The sequence below is a fragment of the Lathamus discolor genome, chromosome 15 (genome assembly GCF_037157495.1).
Source record: "Lathamus discolor isolate bLatDis1 chromosome 15, bLatDis1.hap1, whole genome shotgun sequence".
NCBI lineage: Eukaryota > Metazoa > Chordata > Aves > Psittaciformes > Psittacidae > Lathamus > Lathamus discolor.
The window spans coordinates 6,034,253-6,056,428 of record NC_088898.1 but is presented as its reverse complement, the minus strand read 5'-3'; the positions used below and the strand labels follow the sequence as shown (position 1 = coordinate 6,056,428).

Here is a 22,176-nt window from a genome sequence, read left to right as displayed (position 1 = left end):
TTCTTGTGCTCCTTCTTTGTTAGCAACAAGTTGCTCCCACAGATGATGAAACTGGAAAAGAGCTTGTTCTGGCACTCTATGATTACCAAGAGAAGAGTCCCCGGGAGGTGACTATGAAAAAGGGAGATATCCTCACCTTACTCAACAGCACCAACAAGGTACACTCTTGCCTTCTGGTTTTTGCTGAGCTGCTTGGCTCGCTTGGGGTTGTGTGCTCTGCGGATCGTGCTTTGGGGTTCTTTTGGGTTTATCTTATTAAAAAGAGCATTCAAGGAAGTTAAAGCATTTGCATATTTAGTCCCTCTTCGCTTTCAGCACTTCAGCATACCTCTTCAGCTCATTCTCATGACTCCTCTATAGCTTCCAAGTCAGATAAACAGCATCTGTTCTAGGGCATGTGTCTGTCAGAAAACTTATTTTCCTATTGCTGTGGAATTTTTGACCAACACAAGGGGAGACATGGAAGGTAACAAACAGGTGTCTTCAAGAAGCTGTTTGTTTGCAACAGTCTCCATCAAAAGAGCAAACTGTTGGGAGCATCACTGGTTTAATGGTCATTTTGGGTTTTTGTCTTTCCAGGACTGGTGGAAAGTGGAAGTTAATGACCGTCAGGGATTTGTACCAGCTGCCTATGTGAAAAAACTGGATCCTGCCCAATCTGCATCCCGAGAGAATCTCCTGGAAGAGCAGGGCAGCATAGCATTGCGACAGGAGCAAATTGACAACCAGTAAGATTTAGCTGATGATATATGACACCCATTCAGCATTTGCTGGCTTGGCCGTTGCCTCACATATGCCGGAAGCGGAGGTTGCTGCCTGTTACACTAGGGAGTAATTAATTGGAGCAAAACAATTGGCTTCTTTACCAGGACACCATATTCAGTCATTTTATTCCTATTCTAAATTTTCCTACTGCCTTTCACATTTTTTAACTGTAAAACTCATGACACTAGAGCTCAACTTGCTGTCTGACTTCAGTATTTTGTGTTCCTTTTGTTGTTGTACTTAACAACTTAAAACTTGTTTGTGAGTTATATCTGTCCTAAGCAGCTCTTGTATTTGTAATTGTCACTTCTTAATGTTTGATCTGTTTTGAAAAGCTTTCTTAAATTTGGTTTCATGAAGTACAGTGCCCTCCCTATACAGGGCTGCCTCTGAAGGTGACCTCCTCAGGAGCTGTGACTTCTTTGGTGCTAGCTCATTACTTGTGTTCCTGAAATGTTGTGCCATTATGGGCTAAAAAGTGTCCCCTCCTTTTTGAGGAACATGCCATTGCAAATAGAGAAGGCTGTGTGGCTGCTTGGTAATGCCTTCCTAAAGCACATGGTAGTTAGAGATTAGTGCAAGCAAGGGCTGTGGGTGATAGCTGTGAGCTACTGGCTCATCTTATCAAGCCATTTGGAAGCCAAGGCTGAAAGTTTTACGCATACTCCCATCTGTTTGCACAGCTATGCTGTCATTCTACATGAGAATATCTTCCCACTCACTTGTTTTGAGTCACCAGTTATTACAATGACATACAATAATAGCTTCCTTTAGCTCTAGAATTAAAAAGCAAAAAGCTTGTACCAGTGAGAAGAAAGGATGCTGGGAAACTGACACATTACTCAGGATATTAATGCGTAGTTTTCTCTACGGATTTTCATGCTGCTTTTAAGAACTATAACAGGGGTCCGTATTTTAGAGCCAAGGAGAGGGGGCCACTCTTTTAGTCTACAATTGCATGGCACAATGATCAGGAAATAAGGAGACCTTATAGAGAGAGTTGCACTGTACTGCTGAAGTTTCCTTATGTGAATTGTACTCCTGGTCTTATTTGCTTTGTTTGCTTCTGAATGACACCTAATTTTCTCCATTTAAATGTCAACTCTTAGCCATCTCCTACCACAGACAACCCATGGATGGAGCTGCTGCTTTCATTATTTTTGTTAATCTGACTAATTTTTTGCATGCATTTGCTGTGCTCCCTCTGTCTGTGCAGGACTCTTATAACTAAGGAAGTCGGCAGTGTATCTCTGCGTATGAAACAGGTCGAAGAACTGTGAGTAGGATTAGTCCTTTCTAAACCATGCTGTCTCCATCCTGTCACTGTTCATTCTCCTTTGTTTGTTTATTTCTTTGGGAAAGCTGCTCCAAAGAGACATAAAGGAAGCAATTTGATGTGATGTGAATTGTTTTTAGTGTAGATGAGTGTCATGGTGTGTATTCTTTATAGCCAGCCACCCAGCCAGCTGCTTATCTTGTTGGTCACCTCTGTGCTGCTAAATGGGTTGATGTTGTTTTCCATTATGCTGATTTTGCTTACCAAATGAGGCTTTAGTGATACCTAGACTGTTCTCTTTAAAAAAAACCCATCTCTTTTCTGAGGTGCAGACAGAAATACTAGTTTATTATATATATATAATACATATACATGAAGCGTTTCATCACATGTGAGTGTCTTAGAGCTTGGAAAGGGTGGAGTTATCCTAGTTTATTGTGTAAAATAACACGCTGAGTAATCCAGAAGCGTTAGTTTATTTACATAGGGTGACTGGGTTTTATTATGACAGCAATTTAATTTTCAAACTTGTGCTCATGTCTCCTGAAAAAATACCAAATTTGTGTTGTGAGTCTTGGAAATTGCTGGGAGATCCAAAGCAGTGCTGTTCATCAGCTGCGCCTGGCAGCCTTTTCATAGGGAATGTATTTCTTGAGGATCAGAAGGGAAAGTATTATGTTAATCTCTGAAGTGTTGCAAAGCAGCTTTGAGGTAAGGTCTGCTTCTAAAGGAATTTTGCCCTGGATCCTCTGTGAGCTTCACAAGTATTTAATATCTAAAATTGCATGCTGAGGCAAACATCTGCAGTTAGGGCAGGCTTCAAAACAGGGTTTTCCTCAAGTCAGGGTAGGATGTTGCTATTCAAACCTAATACAAGAGATTCTTAGTTCCATTCTATCCAGTCTTAAACCAGGGTAGGCAGGAGACCACAAAGGAGCTGCTTCCATGGAAAGACTTAGAGTTGATTATCAGTTTGATGTGTAGACTTTACAGCCCAGGGTATCGAGGATTTTCTTCAACAGACTTTGTCCTCTCTGAGTTACTTGTTAGGAAAATGCTACATCATTGAACTCTTCGAGCTGGGGGGTGTAATTGCTCGGTGTTTGCCTCTGTGCTCCAAGGTGGGAAGTGAAAACATTATAGGGCTGCGCTTTCCCCACTTGAGGCTCCTGCAGGTATCTCAGTAGTGTCTTCCATTATTTGATTTAATAACACCAAAATGAATATCTTCATGCCTTAGTAATGTGAATCAGTTGCTGCTGTTGATCACTGTAGTAGACCAATGTGCAGTCTGATGGAGGATATAAAAAGCCATCCAGATGCAGCCAGAATACCTCATCTTCCAGAAGACTTAAAATAGGGTAGGAGTAAGAATGGATGTGGCTTTTATGAATGCAGGTTCTTTAAAAACAAGCATTATGCATTGCTGAAGAAATCTGTAATTCAGTACCAATGACTAAAGCTTCTGTTGGCTTTTATTCAGCAATAGCTGGGGAAAGGTCTTGTAGGATGGATCCTCTGTATTTAGCTGGTTGTCAGGAGTTAAAGAGGAGTCACTGGTTTTCTTGTGGTTTTAAAACATTGACTGCTCTTTTGAGGTTTATTTGCCTCTTCAAGCCAATTTAAACATTTTAGAGGTTTTACTTTGCATTTATTCTAATGTAAATGAGAAGTAGTTTCACTGATGATGTTGGGAATTGCACAGGTAGAAAAACAGTGTATGTGAAAAGAGTTTCATGGATTTCCAGTTTAATGCAGTTGTGTTATCAAAAAAAGAATACCTTTTAAAAAATATTCAGCGGATTTTGCAATGAATAATGGCTAGGTGAAACATTTATGTCCAAAAGCTGGGAGGTAGTGGATTTTAATGATTTAATAGCAAACTTAATGTACTGTAGGGAAATACCACTTGTAAAGCAGACCTATGGAGCCATTCCTGCACTGCAGTGCTGTTGTAGCTTGAGAGCCTATCCTGACCTCAGTTGTGACTTGGGTTTGCTTTTACCCAGTGAAGTGTTGCATGTGGAAGATCTCATTTTGGTGTGCACATCCATGTAGAGGAGAGACACGTACAGTTTACATCCACCAATGTACAAGTAGATCATTCTGTTCAAGAGCAGTGTAGACTGCAGGGATTTCCCACGTCTCTGGTGAGACCAGTACTTGGTAAATTACTGTGACTCTGCTCACTTTAATCTGCCCACACTTTCCTTTTCTGCTTGTTCCAGATATCACTCTCTTCTTGAGCTGGGAGAAAAGCGGAAAGGCATGCTGGAAAAAAGCTGCAAAAAATTCATGCTTTTCCGTGAAGCCAATGAGCTTCAGCAGTGGATCAATGAGAAGGAAGCTGCTCTCACAAATGAGGAAGTGGGTGCTGATCTGGAGCAGGTGGAGGTGCTACAGAAGAAGTTTGACGATTTTCAGAAGGTGTGTTGTAATGATGCATAATGGGTATGTTAGTTTTGCCCTTTCCCGTCAGGTTTTCTGATCATGTATCTCTGATAATCCTTCACAGTTGAGAAGGAAATATAATTTTGATTGGAAAAAAGAACATATATGTGTTTTCTTTTATGATGATAGAGAGAATTCCATATTCAAAAGTCTTCAGTTTGGTTACAGTCTCCAGGTTGTTATGTGCTTCACAGCTCCCAGAGGTCTGGAAGTTCTCTTTCAGAACATATAGAATCTGCCGAGCTCTGGAGGAATTTCATGTTGTGTGAAGCATGTCATGGTTTAAACACCTTTGGTTAAGTCTTCCTTTCTGTTGAAAGGAAAGATCCATTTTGGTTTCCATCTGTTCATTTTTTTTCCCAAGATGAGAAAAACATCATTCAGAGTGCTTGTAGGCTTTCAGCTTGCTTTTTTTAATCTCCCAATGTTTGCAATACTAGTTGGGGTTTTATATATTTATTTTATTTACATCAGATAGGAAAGAATTGCTTGGGCAGATGTATTTATTCTGTCCACTTTAAGATACTGAGCACTTGAAATGCAAAGATGCCTGACCTTACACATTTGAAGGCAGTTCTGTAGATGTTACCATGTTTACAGCTTGAAAGTTAGCTGACTTGAGCCAACCTTTTTATTGTAGGTGAGAAGATGATAGCAGTTATGGGTTTGGGTTCTTTTAAATTAAGCTAATGGTTGAAATTAGAATCTGTCACGTGTTAGAATTTAATTACAAGTTCTCTACTACTGCTTTTTTTAACCAAGTTCCCTTTCTGCTTTACAGAAAGCTCTGTATCAGTCTGATTGACAAAAAGTGTTTGTATCATAGTAAGGTTACTTTTTAAGTTGGCTCTTAGCTAATTCATGCAGTAATAGGGATAATAGCTTTTGATCTTCATGGTGGTGGTAATGTTGTATGCCTGGCAGTTTAAAATGTACTCCAATCCCGATTGTTTCATGAGCTCTGTGTATGGAGAACTCTGGCAGTGAGTTTCTTTAATGCGCTGATGCCTGGTGCTGGCAGCTGGGGTTTCTTGGGGCAGGCTCTCATGCATTATATATTCAGTGGTGCCTGTCAAGGTCAAGCCTGCTGAATTCCTGCTGTTTATAAACCAAGTATTTTTTGGCACCCCTGTTGTGCCAGCTTGTTCCACACGTTTTACTTGTGCAAATGTTAACGCTCTGATATTTTACTCTCCTGTGCAGGATTTAAAAGCTAACGAGTCACGTCTGAAGGACATTAACAAGGTTGCGCATGACCTGGAGTCAGAAGGGTTGATGGCAGATGAAGTGCAAGCAGTACAGCAACAGGTCCACTTTTTCTCTGCCTTAGTCTAATCCTCTTGAGATGCACAAGACTTTCTTCCATTTGTCTATTGTCTTCTGCTTTGTGTGTCATTGCATAGTTCTAGCTGTTCATCTGTATCATCTCTATCAACTGGTCTGATAATACTGGTATTCTAACCAGAGATGTTTAATGCCTGCTGTTTAGTGAGGCCATCACAGGGGTACCCTTTAAACTGTCTATTTTCAAATAGTGCTATAACAAATTGTACCACTTAGAGGTGGTTTTTTCCTCATTTTAAGAACGAAAAGGCTCAAAAATAATACTAAAAGTCATGGAGAATCCGTGCATTAGCTTTGCTTCATAGAAATATGAAATTTCAGCCTTTATTTCTTAGCAGGAAAAGTGGTGCAGTGCGCAAAAAGAAAACAGAGCTCAGCTTACAGTGGAGGGGATTTGTTGGGTTTTCTGTTTTGAGGGGTTTTTTTTAATAACCTATTTTTTTGCCAGCTTTTCACATACTTGTGCTATTATAAATAATTACCGTTTATTTGCTGAGCTCTAAGACGATGTGCTGCAGTAGGTGGTTAAGTACTCATACTCATTTCTGCTACCCGTTTAGTTGTGCAAGCACTATTTGGCTTAATGACACACTGGTAACCAATTTGTAGAAGGGTGGAAGCATATCTCCTGCTGGCTTCCCTTTCTCAAAAACATTTCTTTCCGTTAGAAAATAACAAGTTGTTTCTGTTTGTCCTTTTTTCTTTGCAGGAGGTCTATGGTATGCCCAGGGTAAGTGTTAATTTCTGAGATGGCGTGGCAATTAGAACAGGTTTGGGATGTACAAGTAGAAGTTCAGCCATAATTGTAGCTCATTTCCATGAAGGAACTCAATAATGACTTTGAAAGGACATAAAAAGATTGTCTTATCTTTGATCCCTTTATTTCCTGAATGTCTTACCCCACATCGCAAATCAATGTAGAGCAGGATAACCCCAAATTATGCAAATACTTACTTGTAGAAATAGATTTACTTTGTTAAGAACGTGGAGAACTTAAAAAGTATCAGAATATGCTAAAAATCTTTGAGATTTTGCTTCCTATTTAAAGCTGTTTCTTCACATTTTCAAACAGGATGAAACTGATTCTAAGACAGCCTCTCCTTGGAAGGTAGGTGTCATTACTTAGTAGCATACAAGAGGGAAGTAAAAGAAAAAGTACAGCACATCATCTTTTTTTAGACCAGACACCTTCTCATGGGCCCTCTTTTCCTCTCTTTTCCTTTTTTAATTCCCTCCCCTTTTTAAGACTGTTGACAAAGTGATTTTAATGGTGACCTAGTGTCAGCAAGTGTTTGAATTGGGGTTGATTTAGGGTTAACGACTTTGATTTCACTTCGTTCGCTTGCTTCAACAAGCGTGTTACAGAAGTTTAGGCATTCAGCAGGAGCTCACCTTCCTATGCCTGCACACAAATTCTCTCATTGTATAGAGATGTCACATAGGCAGTACTCTTCGTTTTAAAAATAAAAGCCACGTAGGCATAGTGAAGTGACTGTCAGCTCTCCAGTTGCAGGTATGGCAATGAGAATAACTGAGATAGGTTTCCAATAGTATTCTGTAGCCATAGAAATAGCCAACAGTCCAGTTTTTACCTCTGCTGCAGAACTCCATTTGGTTTTGAGCTTGACTGATTGCAGTTTTTATACCAACGTTTTTAGGTGTTACATGGCCACTAGATGCGCAATAGGCCCTGTTCGCTTAGCGTGAGTTCTTTCTTTATGTAGTGAGCAGAAAGAAATGTTTTTATTCCTGAAAGTCAAAGCCATTTATATCAATATTCCTTTAGTAAGGAATATGTTGTATGTGTATAGCAGTATCTTTGTCTTCCATTATTCATCTCTAGCTCATTTTCTATGATAGCTAGAAGCCTTTCTCCATTCATTAATGGCTTACGGTAGAATAGCTGTCACCCGCTGATGCACAAAAATATCTTCAGTATCTTAGACACTATCCAACATTGTGCTTTTCCGTAGTATTTCATTCCCATGGTTCACGTCTTTCATCACCCTGTTAGACTTAAAGCTGCTTGTACATCTTTAAAGCTGTGGGAATGTGGGGAAAACCAGATACGTGCAATATTTTGACAGCATTGTAGGAAATGCAGCCATGTCAGCAAGAATTGGTGATATTCTCAGTTAGTTTTTTTCTTGCACAGGGTGTACGTTGACTCCTAAGAGTCGCATAGTAACTTAGCAAACTCAGTTTTTCTGTATGTATGTCTGCAAGGGGATGAATTTTGGAAGTAATGCAGCACTGTCAGAAAAGTAGATTGCGTGTTGGAGAGAATTGGTTGTCATTTTTCTGATAAGCCTTCACCAGTTTTCAATATGTTCTAAAAATATCTGAATTCACTGTTAAGCTGGTTTTTGTTGAAAACTCAGCCAAGAGCCAAACAGTTTGGGCGGTACTATTTTTTTCCTTTCCCATGGCTAAGAGCTTGGGGTTTAATTCACTCACTGAATGTTGCCTTTAAATTTTCCTCTTCCTTGTCCATATTAAGACTGTTGTTTTGTTTTCTATTTACATTAACAGCATAGTAATCAATTGTGAATTTCTGACTATTCTTACTCTGGTCTATAGAATACGTTTGGTGTTGCAGCTAATTATTCTTAGTTGCTTTTGTAAATCACTTGTATTGATTTTTCTTACGGTTTGCTTCTCTTTCATCTTAAAAAACATAAAGAATTCAACAGTTTTCACTAAACCTTTAAAATCTAGGGTGTTTCTTTCTTCCTGCAGTTTGTAGACTTACATTTTACAGAGTCTAGTTTTGACCTAGGCCAAATTATTATGGGTTTTTAAGGAGTTTTCAGTCTTGATTTTGCTCCAGTTGCTTGGAGTTGACTTTAATGCTGCGTTTTTTATTTCTGCCTTTTCCATACAGTCTGCGCGTTTGATGGTACACACAGTGGCAACCTTTAACTCGATCAAGGTAATAATACAGCTTTTTCTGAGCTGATTTTAAAGTGGAGAACATTTGTTACCCTCCCCTTCCATAGTTTTTGTCTTTTATTACTCCTTATAAACCCTTTTGAATCAAGTTGTTGAAAGAAGCATCGACAGCCTTTGCTGTCAATGACAAATAGGCAGCATTTGCTTCTCAGGTAACATCAGTATCTTATATGCCTAAAATCATTTGGTTTTACATCTCAGGGGAAGCCCTTAAACATACTTAATTAGGCTACTTGAATTTGTGCGTTCTTCTGGAATTGAGCAGAAGAAAGTAGCATTCACCAGTCCTGGCTGTCTTATTGGTAGTCAGGCGAAAGGCCAGTCTTGACTATCGTATTGACTGCTTGTTGAAGTTCATTTCCTGTAAAAGAGAGCATAGCTGTTCCAGAGAACCTTCCAGCATTGCTGTCAGTGTTCTCAGAGCCTGCACTAGAGTGGAGATGAAGGGGCTCTCGGCACGTTTGCAGCAGAGTCTGCAGTGTCCGTGGGGCTGCTTTGCTTGCAGGAGCTGAATGAACGCTGGAGAGCCCTGCAGCAGTTGGCGGAGGAGCGGAGCCAGCTGTTGGGCAGTGCCCACGAGGTGCAGAGGTTCCACAGGTGAGCTCTTTGTGTTGTGGTTCGTCTTCACAGACACAGCACTCGACAGACATCGGAGTCCTAAATGTGGTGCCGGTGCCGGGGCACGGCAGGGGTGTCTGTTGGCAGGAGAGGGAGAGAGGAGATCGTGAGGGGAGAGCAGGGGCCGCCATGAGGGAAGATCATGAGGGGTGAGAGGAGATCGTGAGAGGAGAGCAGAGGTGGCCATGAGGGGTGAGAGGAGATCAAGAGGGGAGAGCAGGGGCTGCCATGAGGGGTGAGAGGAGATCGTGAGGGGAGAACAGGGGTGGCCATGAGGGGTGAGGGGAGAGCAGGGGCCGCCATGAGGGGTGAGAGGAGATCGTGAAGGGGAGAGCGCAGGGGTAGTCATGGGGGGTGAGGGGAGAGCAGGGGCTGCCATGAGGGGTGAGAGGAGATCGTGTGGGGAGAGCAGGGGTGGCCATGAGGGGTGAGAGGAGATCATGAAGGAGAGAGCAGGGGCAGCCATAAGGGGTGACAGGAGATCAAGAGGGGAGAGCAGGGGCAGCCATGAGGGGTGAGAGGAGATTGTGAGGGGAGAGCAGAGGTGGCCATGAAGGGAAGATCATGAGGGGAGAGGTGAGGTGGTCATGAGCAGGGAGAGCAGGGTGGCCATGAGGGGTGAGGGGACAGGAGAGGCAGCTCATGAGGGATGAGGGGACAGCAGGGACCGCCATGAGAGGTGAGGGGAGATCACGAGGGGTGAGCAGGGGCAGCCATGATGGAAGATCCTGAGGGGAGAGTTGGGGTGGTTGTGAGGGGAGATCGTGGGGGGACAGGAGGGGTGGCCATGAGGGAAGAAGTGGGGCAGTTATGAGGGGAGATCATGAGGGGAGAGCAGGGGTGGCCATCACAGGAGATCTTGAGGGAAAATGAGGGGTGGCCATGAGGGGTAGGGGCAGCAGCCCTGTAGTGTGGGCAGTTACGAGGGGTGGCTGTGACTGGAAATCATGAGGGGAGGTCGGTTTAGTGATATGCTTAGTGGTGGGCTTGACAGTCCTGGGGTAACAATGATCTTAAAGCTCTTTTCCAACCTAGCTGATTTTGTGGTGGGACTGACGCTGAACGAATCGTACATCAGTCCCCAGTTTGTTCAGTGGAAGCTAGGCCACCAGTGGTCCCACAAGAATTCTTTATATTCTTCCTAGGAAAAAAAGGCAGACTTGTTAACATGAAAGCATGGAATTGCTGTGGGCTTGGGAGGTCTGGACTGCTGTCCTATTTCACCAAAGTTTACTTGTGTTATCTTGTGAAATAACTTAATAGAGCCATTAATGACACGAGCTTTTCTGGTTTGCTGCATGGTATCAGAGATTCCTAGTATGACCTCCAGTTTAATTCTCTTTTTTGCCTTCCCTTCGCTCAAATCAGAGATGCTGATGAAACAAAAGAATGGATAGAGGAGAAGAATCAAGCATTAAATACAGACAACTACGGACACGACTTGGCCAGCGTGCAGGCTCTGCAGCGCAAACATGAAGGCTTTGAGAGAGACTTGGCAGCTCTGGGAGACAAGGTGGGATTGTGAGGAAGACATAGCCAAAAGCATTCTTATCTAGCAGAAATGATTGAATCATAGAAAAGATTCTTTTTGTCTTCGTTGTGTTCATTTCCCTTTCTCTCATTCTAGGTGAATTCTCTTGGTGAAACTGCCCAGCGCCTGATCCAGTCACATCCAGAATCTGCTGAAGATCTCCAAGAAAAATGTACCGAGTTGAATCAGGCTTGGAATAGTCTAGGAAAACGTGCTGACCAACGCAAAGAGAAGCTTGGAGATTCTCATGACCTGCAGCGATTCCTCAGTGACTTCAGGTTAAGATGCTATTCCCCTTTTACCCCAGTTTGTCTGTCTGGTATGTTAAGAGTGAAGTATATATGGCTTATTGTTCTACAAGAGTACTGGGGAGGGGGTTGTGTGTGTGCATGTCCAAAAAGGACTGTTTTCACTGTTCTGACTTATTTCCATGGAGGGAAGGAAAAATTTTCTATTAATGTGTGTTCCCAGGGACCTTATGTCTTGGATCAATGGAATCCGGGGCCTGGTCTCCTCAGATGAACTTGCAAAGGATGTGACTGGAGCTGAAGCTTTACTGGAAAGGCACCAGGTACGTGAAAGATAAGTGTATATCAAAAATCAAATGTTTCTTTTCCTGACACTTTCCATTTAGAGTTCCAAAAATAGATTTGTTCCAGCTCTGCCATCTGTTTATTTGGTAATGCATCTCTGTACCTTTCAGGAACACCGCACTGAAATCGATGCAAGGGCTGGCACTTTCCAGGCATTTGAACAGTTTGGACAACAGCTTCTGGCACATGGGCACTATGCCAGCCCAGAGATCAAGGAGAAACTGGATACTCTAGATCAAGAACGGACGGACCTAGAGAAGGCCTGGGTCCAACGCAGAATGATGCTAGACCAGTGTCTGGAACTACAGGTACTCTGCTGCACTTTAAAAAGGAAAAGAATTCCTCCTTTCCTGAGAAAGTTTCTTCTTTCGTAGTGATGAGCAGTGCTGTTGGTCTGCCTTTCTCATGCTTTGGAGTTTTTTCTCCCTAGTTGTTCCATCGAGACTGTGAGCAAGCTGAAAACTGGATGGCTGCCAGAGAGGCTTTCCTCAATACAGAAGATAAAGGAGACTCCCTAGACAGCGTGGAGGCACTCATCAAGAAACATGAAGACTTTGATAAGGCAATCAATGTCCAGGTGAGGAGTGTAGCTGAAGAAAGGAGGAAATAGTTTAATTTTTTTTATGCAGATTATTAGCAAAAGAAGTTACCACCATCTGTGCTTTCTAAAATTCAGTTGTAAATACTTAGCCATTTCAGATCTGCTGCAGAAGTTTAGAAGCAGCTGATGCAGATAAGAATGTTTCACTGCCTACAGACAGTGTAGGAGGAGTGGCAGGTATTTGTGTAAATCCATCTTGAAACAAGAAAAGAAAGCCTTGTTCTGTTCCAGACCTTGCCCACCACTTGACTTTAAGGAACCACAGTTTTAATTTGTGGCTTCTGTTTTTAATAGGAAGAGAAAATTGCTGTCTTACAATCTTTTGCCGACCAGTTGATCTCTGCTGATCATTATGCAAAAGGAGTCATTGCTAACAGACGCAATGAGGTTCTGGACAGGTCAGTATTGCCCTGTGAGATGGGATGCAGATACTGACTGAGAGAGAATGCTCTTTGGCAACATTTTGTAGCTGCTGAACATGATGCTGTGTGCAACCCTGGTTCTTCATTAAATGTATGTATGTAATTGCATACAGGTGGCTTCGTCTGAAAGCTCAAATGATTGAAAAGAGGTCAAAGCTAGGAGAGTCTCAAACACTCCAGCAGTTCAGTCGTGATGTGGATGAAATAGAAGCTTGGATCAGTGAAAAGCTCCAGACTGCAAGTGATGAGTCATATAAGGATCCCACAAATATCCAGGTGAATATGATTCTCGGATGAAAAATCAAAATGTGATTTTGAACTTTGCAAAGCAATACTCTGAAAAAATTTGCTTTGGAATTCTTGTTCAGTGATAACAGAATAATAGACCATGTTGGACATGGTGTCTGTTTAACAGGGAGAAAATGGAAGTTACATTATGCATGAAAGCAGACCCAAAATAGAACTCACTTGGTAATTATTGATGCATGTAATTAATAAGATATGGGGCATCTGCAGCAGCAAGTTTTCTGAAGAAACCCTGGAGCTATTCTGTCTTTTTCCCAGCATCTAGATAATAAGGAAATGGAGGTTTTGGGTCTGTGAAGTCTCATTTATTTTTCAGTATGAAGGAATAATACTTAAAGTTACTTCTAATGTTCTAATACTGGTTTATGAAGTAGTATGAATGCACTGAACTACTTCTCTCAATCTGTTTTATAGCTTTCCAAACTGCTGGTAAGTAGTTTGGACTAGCCCTGGTATGTGAATTTGTTTTCTTTGTATAGCTTATGTGTGAGCACAAGGTCTGGTTGCAGTCTGTCGCTCCATCCATCAGTTCATGCAATCTCTTTGTTTTCTGTTAGCTCTTGACCTCCATCCAGGTACAGCTATTGGTCTCCATGTCACGGGTGTGGCTTTTTCTTAATGCCTATTCAGCATCATTTATTTCTGTATTCATTTTGCAGGTGTTCTGCATGATCTGTTGAATTTATTTTGCATTTGGGGCTTTTAGCAGTTAGCCCATAGAAAAAAATGGGTTTCTATCCTCTTTTTTCAGAAATTTGCCTATTGGGCCCATCATCCTCCAGTCTGAATCTTCAGCAGTGATGATTTGACACAGGGCATAATACCAGCTCTGTTAGCTTGCCTTTGTAGAATCAAATACTCAAGATGGGAGGTTCAATAAAATGATAGACAGCAGTAGCATTAGAGGGGAATGGTACAGAAGGAACACTCCAGAAAAAGACGTGCCAGCTGGAAAGCTGGCAGGACTTGTAGGAGTCCAAGAAGTGGAGTAAAATGAGGATACATGGAAAGAGAAAACAGAACAAAGAGCGGGGAAGCTAACGAGTAAGAAAGGAAGGCATCATCATTTGCCACTTCAGGCTGTTGTACATTATTGCTTTTTCTTAGTTGAAAAAACTGGTAATTTTATATTAAACCAGAAAGGCTTGTCTGGGATTTGTTTGTCATGGTAATTATGTGGAGATATGCAATTGGCAGCTTTTTAATTGAGTTTTACATGTTGGTAAATCTTGCTTTGAAGGATGTTTTTATAATATCAGCATTCAGGATTATCAGTTCCCAAACTAAAGCAGTTCATGCAGAATTTCTCATGCTGGCGCTATAAGTATTTTCCATCTTTTATTTTTAAGCTAACATTTCCTTTCATTCCATTCTCTCAGGGCATTGTATCCCCATGTCCAATGTTACTAGCATTTCCAGTTGTAAATTCTGTCTTGGCATTTTTGTGCTATTGTTATCTTCCTGGTGGGTGGATGGATCATGTATATATGAGAGATAACTGCATACTTCCTCCCACATCAAGGCTCCTGTTGTTCTCATGGTGCTCTCGGCAGAGAAAAACTCAAATAATCAGTTATTTTTATAGATGTTTTTGATTGTTAAATCATTATTTTAATATATAATGTGGCCATAGATGACTTGGACTAATATCAAAACTGTGCAGAAAGCAGACAGGCTGCAGCAGTGGTTTGTCTTCGTTACCTGTAGGTAACCCATGGCAGGGGGCTGGAACTAGATGATCTTAAGGTCCTTTCCAACCCAAACCATTCTAAGATTAGGAAGGGAAACAGAAATTTGCAGAATTACTAGAGGAGTAGAAAGGATGATGAACTGTGCTTCTGCTTAGGGTATGTGCAGTTGCTGCTTTTCAAGGGTGATGGCAGTGAAAATGGGAAAGCTTCACTTAACAGCTGAGTGTAATGCAGGAATGTTGCCTGGGCATCTGTAAAATGCAGATGGATGTTGTCCGAGTTATGTACCAGCTCACTGACAGTTTTGCTAGGTCAAAACCTTGGTGGTTACTCAGATCAACAAGAGTTACTATATGAGCAAACAGTTAGTATTCTTACTGAGAGAACTTACTTAGATCAAGCTATATACAAACCTGTTTATGTCAAGAACTCTTATGCTGCCCTCTCGACCCATGAGAACAATTTAGGAGCCCTTTGTCCAGTCTCCAACAGTTCTGTTTTTGTCTGACTCAGAGTAAGCACCAGAAGCACCAAGCCTTTGAAGCCGAGCTCCATGCCAATGCAGACCGGATTCGGGGAGTCATTGATATGGGGAACTCGTTGATCGAAAGAGGAGCATGTGCTGGCAGTGAGGATGCTGTGAAGGTAAATAAAAGTCTTAGAAGATTTGCTTAGTGTTTGCTTTGAGAAGTGTTTGTGTAATTGTGGATAATTGTCCCTCAACCAAATTTTGTTTTATAGAAGCTTTTCTATTTCAGCTCTGCAGTAGAAATCAGGATAATCATTCCGCTTCATTCTCAAGGGCGGGAAGTTTCTTGATCAATGGATGAGGATGTAAAAGTTGAGCTGAATTATAGCCAGGCAGCACGAAACAGTGACTGTGTCATTTGCCTGTCTGGAATCAACAGGCAAACACATGCATTATTCTGGTTTTGCATTCATCAGAACTTCAGTTTTCAGGTTGCAGCATTTACCTTTTCTATGTTCTAACAGGCACGTCTAGCTGCCCTGGCTGACCAGTGGCAGTTCCTGGTCCAGAAATCAGCAGAGAAGAGTCAGAAACTGAAAGAAGCCAATAAGCAACAGAATTTCAATACTGGAATCAAGGACTTCGATTTCTGGCTTTCAGAGGTAGCTGAGATTTGGATTATTTACTTGCAAGACCTGTTCTTCTAACTTTTGATGCCCTTTGCTGTTAGATTTTGTGGAGCACAGTCCACCTTTAAGCAAGTCTAGATTTATTTTGAAAGGATCTTTATTGTGACTAGAAACCTTGTGGGTGTTCTTATGTTGTTATTTATAAGCAGTAAGGTGAGAAGAAGCATATTTAAGAAGCTTAGAATCTGTTAGGAATTAAACAGATGATGAGGCAAAGGTTTATCCACACTGTAGAAAATTGAGAAGAGAATTAATTTGGACAGTTTAAAAGACACTGTAATTTCAAGGGTTTTGTGAAAACACAACTTGTTCTCCATCCCCACCTGCAGGTGGAGGCTTTGTTGGCATCTGAAGATTATGGGAAGGACTTGGCATCAGTTAACAACCTTTTGAAGAAGCACCAGTTACTGGAAGCTGATATATCTGCTCATGAGGTATTGTTTTCTCTTTTAGTTTTAGAAGATACATCATCGTAACGAGCAAATTCTACAGATACCACTTCAGTACAGGCTGTGGCTATACACTTGTTGAAATGCATTTTCTTAATAAAAAATGTGCCTCTGTCCAGCAATCAGATTTGTGATTTTTATACTGACATAACAATCACAAATGAGATCCAAGCAATTCATACACCTTTTCACCTCTTTCCAGGATCGTCTGAAGGACCTGAACAGCCAGGCTGACAGTTTGATGACCAGCAGTGCTTTTGATACATCCCAAGTCAAGGATAAGCGTGAGACCATTAATGGGCGCTTTCAGAGGATCAAGAGCATGGCATCTGCCCGCCGAGCAAAGCTGAACGAGTCCCACCGCTTGCACCAGTTTTTCCGGGATATGGATGATGAGGAGTCCTGGATCAAGTATGTATTTCAGAAGTTCTAGGCTCTGGTATGGGACATGTGCTTACTGCCAGCTTGCTACCAGCATTTGTAGTGTGGATTTATAATGTGCCAGTTCCACAAGAATGTGTCTATACAAGAAATCACCTTTGCCTCATTCAAGGAAAACTGTATTCAAAATGGCTTCAGCACTTACTTGGGTGAGACTTCTTATCTAGGGTTTGCATTGGTCAAACCCTGAGAAGGAAAGCTCTGTACTGGAGCGAGTAATGCTGTTTAGAGCTGGATGAGATAACTGAAATATGATTGTAGGCTTTTTGGGAAAGCTCCTACCAAAACCTCATTTTTTTTCAGTTTGAAGTATTTATTCTAGCGAGATTGCTGTGCTGTGCAGAGCAGCATCTCCTGATTTGCAGTATTTTATTTTTTTTCCTTTTGTCAGGTTTGACCTATAGAAGTAATCTTTAATTTTTGTCTTTCTTCCTTCTCTCCTGAATTTAGAGAGAAGAAACTATTGGTGAGCTCAGAGGACTATGGCAGAGACCTGACCGGTGTGCAGAACCTTAGAAAGAAACACAAGCGCTTAGAAGCAGAATTAGCTGCCCATGAACCTGCTATCCAGGTAAATGCCTCTCTCCCTGACAGATTTATCTGTAAGTGGCACATTTCTTGCTGGTGACAAATATGAAAGCCAGGAAGGGGTTTGCTGTAATCTAAATAGAATGCATAAGAGAGGAAGTGATGTTCCATTAATTGTATGTTTCTCTGCTTTTGCAGGGTGTTCTAGACACTGGTAAGAAGCTTTCAGATGATAACACAATTGGAAAGGAGGAGATACAGCAGAGACTGGCTCAGTTTGTGGATCACTGGAAGGAGTTAAAGCAGTTGGCAGCTGCAAGGTGTGTGTGAGATGTCTTTGTAAAGTTCAGTATGAATTAAAACAGTTACATGGACTTGTGATAGCTGGGTTTACTGGGTCTTAGGTGTTCTGCTGCTGTAATTTGTCTAAAAGCTATAAAGCAACTCAGTGACTAACTTTACCTTTCCCCATACAGGGGCCAGCGTCTGGAGGAGTCTCTGGAGTACCAGCAGTTTGTAGCAAATGTTGAGGAAGAAGAAGCCTGGATAAATGAGAAAATGACCCTGGTAGCCAGTGAGGATTATGGAGACACACTTGCTGCTATCCAGGTATGGAGAAAGCTATCAGCTCGTCATTGTTCTTATTGCATTATTGTCAGTTAGAGCTTAACAAATCTTTTCTTTAACTGTCATTCCAATTCAGAGGTTATTGTTGGTTCCTTTTGAAGGCCTAAATTGTAAAAAACCATGAATTAACTTCATAAAAGCATTCCAAATACGTTATTTCCTGTAGAAATTATTTGCAGTTCAGTGTAGCTTTTCATCTTGACTGCTGGTGAGCGATCCTGGTTGAATCAAATGGCTGAAGTTGTATGGGAAGTCAGTATCAGACTTCTTTTGTGCACAGAAAGCCAGCAAGTTGTGCTAACCACCTAAGAGGAATAGTTTCTATTAGCTGATATATAACAATAAATGAGCTTTTGCAAAAATGATTTTTAAAAAGTGGTGAGGAATGATTTTAAGACGTTCCTGTGTATCATGTTTGCAGGGCTTGCTTAAAAAGCACGAAGCATTCGAGACTGATTTCACTGTCCACAAAGACAGAGTGAACGATGTTTGTGCTAATGGAGAGGATCTCATTAAAAAGGTGAGCATAAACTGGTAAAGAAAAACCTTCAAAGGCTACCAGGGACATCTTCGTGTCAAAGTAGACCTACTCTTCTCTGAGGACTGATTTGTCATCTCTTTGAAAAGTGCTTTTTACTCATTTTTTGCAGCTGAATAAGCTGTGGGTGTAAAGTGCTTTCAAAGCTATTTTTTGGGCAAAATCTTTCAGCTGAAGCCCTTGCTCTGTCACCAGCTTACTGGATGCTTTGAATGACCTTAACATCATAGGGAATGCATTTGTTTTTTTTCTCCTGTCATGTAGAACAATCACCATGTGGAGAACATTACAGCTAAGATGAAGGGTCTCAGAGGCAAGGTGTCAGATCTGGAGAAAGCAGCAGCTCAGAGGAAAGCCAAATTGGATGAGAACTCTGCCTTCCTGCAGTTCAACTGGAAAGCAGATGTAGTGGAGTCATGGATAGGTATGTCCTATATGGAGCATGGTAGTCTGGCACAAACAAAATAATCCTTTATTTCAAGAGACCTCAAGTAGCTTTTCAGTTGCTGTTGTAACAAGCAGACCTAAACCCAGAGTTAATCAGCAGTGCTGTACTGATTTGCTTTGGAGGTAACCTGATTGGGATAGAGGGAATGTTTGAGGTAAGAGACCTGACATTTTTTACTACGTTTGTTTCATTTTCCAGGTGAGAAGGAAAACAGTCTGAAGACAGATGATTATGGACGTGACCTCTCTTCTGTGCAAACCCTGCTCACCAAACAGGTTAGTGCTAGTGCTGCTCCCACCCTGGAAGTGATGGAGAGAACAGGAGAACTCTTCTACAGTATACACAGATCTAGTACTTATGTTTGAAATATATGCAGGATACTGGAATGTTAAATAAAGCACAGTCTGAAATATTCTTTTAATGCTTCAGGAAACTTTTGATGCTGGACTTCAGGCTTTCCAGCAGGAGGGAATTGCAAACATCACAGCTCTGAAAGACCAACTACTAGCAGCCAAACACATTCAGTCAAAGGCCATTGAGGCTCGACACGCTTCCCTGATGAAGCGGTGGAATCAGCTACTTGCCAATTCTGCTGCCAGGAAAAAGAAACTCTTGGAGGCTCAGGAGCATTTCAGAAAGGTGAGTGATCAACCATGGGTCTACAAACATCTAATTGTTCTCTTTGTAACAAATACATCACACTTGCGACTTGTGTAGCTTTGTCATTTGTAGCTAATGATTTTAACAGTCCTGGAGACTTACCATAAGAATTTTGGAGATGCTTGGAAGAAATAAGGAATAAAGGCAAACTGTAACTGATGCATGTTAATTCCAGATCAACTTGTACAGAACATTTGCATTACTGCATAACTGAACTGGTTTGTTTTCTCTTTCCAAGGTTGAGGATCTGTTCCTGACTTTTGCAAAGAAGGCATCTGCCTTCAACAGTTGGTTTGAGAATGCTGAAGAGGACCTGACAGATCCTGTGCGGTGTAACTCCCTGGAAGAGATCAAAGCACTGAGAGAAGCTCACGATGCTTTCCGCTCTTCACTTAGCTCTGCCCAGGCTGACTTCAACCAGCTGGCAGAGCTCGATCGCCAGATCAAGAGCTTCCGTGTAGCCTCCAACCCATACACTTGGTTTACTATGGAGGCTCTTGAAGAAACATGGAGGAACCTGCAGAAAATTATCAAGGCAAGTCAGAGAGAAGGACTCTTTTCATAGGTTGCAGCCTTTCAAGTCTTCCCTTTAAGTCTTCCTCCAAGATAATCAGTACAAGAGTTTGTCTCCACAGCTGGAAATATCTTGAGATTTGTGACCAAAGAAAGATTTCCATTAGCTATAAACTTGTGCTGTTGTCAGTTGGTTTCATGGTCTTCCACCTGTGGTCTTTCAAAGACAAAGCAGATGTACCTCATTTCCTAGCTATAAAGTAAGTTTAACATCCATACTGTGCAGAAAAAAACCTGCTGGTTCAGTTCCAATTGTCAAGACTTAAGTAGGAACATTCTGTGTTGTCATCTCAGATGATTCTCTTTAGATATCCAGGACACCGCTGCAGCACTCAGTCTTGTTTTGAGCTGCAGCTCTGAGCCTTTGCTTTTTATTACAGGCCAAGGACAATCATGTTATTTCTTTGTTTGAAATTACTGTTGTTCGTTTCTCAGGAGCGTGAATTGGAGCTGCAGAAGGAACAGAGAAGGCAGGAAGAAAATGACAAATTACGCCAGGAATTTGCTCAGCATGCTAATGCTTTCCATCAGTGGATTCAGGAGACCAGGTATAGTTTGCCTTCCCAGGAGCTGCCCTTAGAGATTCCTCAGCTAATATTTGTAACCATCTTTTTGTTCTAAGTCGTAAATATCTGTTGCTGAAAAACAGCTACTCAGGGCTTGTTCATTTCCTGCAGCTGGGATTTGAGGGAGGCTCTGTTAACCACAGAGAAAACCCTGAAACACCAATGTTTCTGCTTCTGAATTAATTTTCCTGCAGTAATTCAGTTATCCAGGATTTCACTCTTCTCCAGTTATTCCTGAAGTAGTCTGCAGCACAGCTGGATGGGTGGGGAATAAATAGCTCAAAGCAAGTGCAAGTGGCATTTCTGTCAGTGCTCCTTTTGTACTGAAGATATAGTAGAAACCTCAGGAGAATTCCAGTAGAGAAAGAAGCTGTGAAAAAAAGCTTAATCTACTTCTGTCACTTGCCCAGGGTGCTGCCTGGTAATACCCTTGTCTAGGGAGAGGGAGTAGAGATTTAGCAACTGTGTTAGAAATAAAACAATCTCAAGGTTGAGAATAGCAGTGAACTGAAGAGCATATTTCTAGTAAACAACAGTAATGGTGCTCAGACAGAGCCGTTGGCCAGTTCTGACACACTCTGGTTGTGTTCAGAGGAGGTGAGTTCTGTTTCCATGTAATCCTGTGATCCTCTGTCTCGTGTTTGCAAATAGTTCCATCTTCATGAAATAATGAAGTTCAGATATGATTTTTAACTTGTTGATGTTTGCTTCCCACCCAAACCTCTGTCCCTCTCTTACTGTCTTGTCTCTGTCCTGCTGCCTGATGTTTGGATCTTCACATTCTACAGGACATACCTGCTAGATGGGTTAGTATTGAATTTTATATCTTTAAATGTTTGGTGGTGTGTTCTGCTCTGTCTGTGTGCTTCCTTCTGTCATTACATTGCTTGTGAAAGCTGTGCTAAAACCCTTTTATTTGAAAAGAGCAATCTGGCTGCGATGCACACACAGGAAATGAGATTTTGGGTTAGATTTAGTATAAACCAATAGAAATGTGATGATTTCCTACTCAAAAGCAGAAGAAATTACTTCCATGATAAGCCACTGGCATACCATGCAGGTCCCAGCTTTTGTTCTTGTGCTCTCTGAGGGCTTGTACAAGAAAAGACTTAATCTAATGAGGTGTGTGAGGACATGGACTAGTCTACCTTTGGAAAAGAGCTGACATTCCTAGTTTTCCAGCATTCCTCTGAATCTTGAATCACTGAAATAAACTTTTCCATTATAACTGTTCTCAGAACAGTTAAAGCTCTGAAGTATTGACTGGTTTTGGTAAGGAGAAGGGAAGACTCTGATGAAGAGGCTTTACTGAAATTATGTGTCTTAAAACTCTGTAGTATGCAAATAGAAACTGCCCATTTTTTAAACTGCCACATAACTCCCCAGAGATTAAATCCTTGATAGGAGAAATCAGACCCTTTCAACAGGAACCCACGAGCATGCCTGGCTTGGAGGGCAGATCGATGCTGGCAGTTTTAAGTCCACTTTGTGTCCAAGGGAATAGTTCCTGAGGAGGGATGCATGCTGGTCATTTGTCAGGTAGTGGAAAGGAAATAAGATCTTTAGATGCCTTTGGACTGCCAGGCCCTCTGTGAGTGAGCCTGTCCATTTAAATTTCCTCAGTATTAAAAGCACAAT

The 22,176-nt window shown here is 41.5% G+C and overlaps 1 protein-coding gene across 6 annotated transcripts in view; it reads left to right on the top strand.

Moving 5' to 3' along the window:
* The window catches only part of SPTAN1 (spectrin alpha, non-erythrocytic 1), a 50,964-nt gene that overhangs the window by 23,567 nt on the left and 5,221 nt on the right, over nt 1–22,176 (top strand). For 3 of the 6 annotated variants that reach the window (XM_065695967.1, XM_065695970.1, XM_065695966.1), the window contains 30 exons: nt 24–158; nt 580–728; nt 1,982–2,041; nt 4,270–4,468; nt 5,696–5,800; nt 6,546–6,566; nt 6,909–6,944; nt 8,721–8,768; nt 9,294–9,385; nt 10,775–10,919; nt 11,034–11,215; nt 11,409–11,508; nt 11,641–11,838; nt 11,961–12,107; nt 12,426–12,529; nt 12,667–12,829; nt 15,064–15,195; nt 15,544–15,681; nt 16,038–16,142; nt 16,360–16,568; nt 17,049–17,169; nt 17,325–17,446; nt 17,603–17,735; nt 18,175–18,273; nt 18,556–18,715; nt 18,938–19,014; nt 19,169–19,378; nt 19,638–19,934; nt 20,408–20,520; nt 21,327–21,344. In XM_065695967.1, the coding sequence (XP_065552039.1) occupies nt 24–158; nt 580–728; nt 1,982–2,041; nt 4,270–4,468; nt 5,696–5,800; nt 6,546–6,566; nt 6,909–6,944; nt 8,721–8,768; nt 9,294–9,385; nt 10,775–10,919; nt 11,034–11,215; nt 11,409–11,508; nt 11,641–11,838; nt 11,961–12,107; nt 12,426–12,529; nt 12,667–12,829; nt 15,064–15,195; nt 15,544–15,681; nt 16,038–16,142; nt 16,360–16,568; nt 17,049–17,169; nt 17,325–17,446; nt 17,603–17,735; nt 18,175–18,273; nt 18,556–18,715; nt 18,938–19,014; nt 19,169–19,378; nt 19,638–19,934; nt 20,408–20,520; nt 21,327–21,344 (3,818 nt within the window). The remainder of the gene's footprint in view (nt 1–23; nt 159–579; nt 729–1,981; nt 2,042–4,269; nt 4,469–5,695; nt 5,801–6,545; nt 6,567–6,908; nt 6,945–8,720; nt 8,769–9,293; nt 9,386–10,774; nt 10,920–11,033; nt 11,216–11,408; nt 11,509–11,640; nt 11,839–11,960; nt 12,108–12,425; nt 12,530–12,666; nt 12,830–15,063; nt 15,196–15,543; nt 15,682–16,037; nt 16,143–16,359; nt 16,569–17,048; nt 17,170–17,324; nt 17,447–17,602; nt 17,736–18,174; nt 18,274–18,555; nt 18,716–18,937; nt 19,015–19,168; nt 19,379–19,637; nt 19,935–20,407; nt 20,521–21,326; nt 21,345–22,176) is intronic. The other 3 variants (XM_065695972.1, XM_065695968.1, XM_065695971.1) reach the window with 2 other exon arrangements.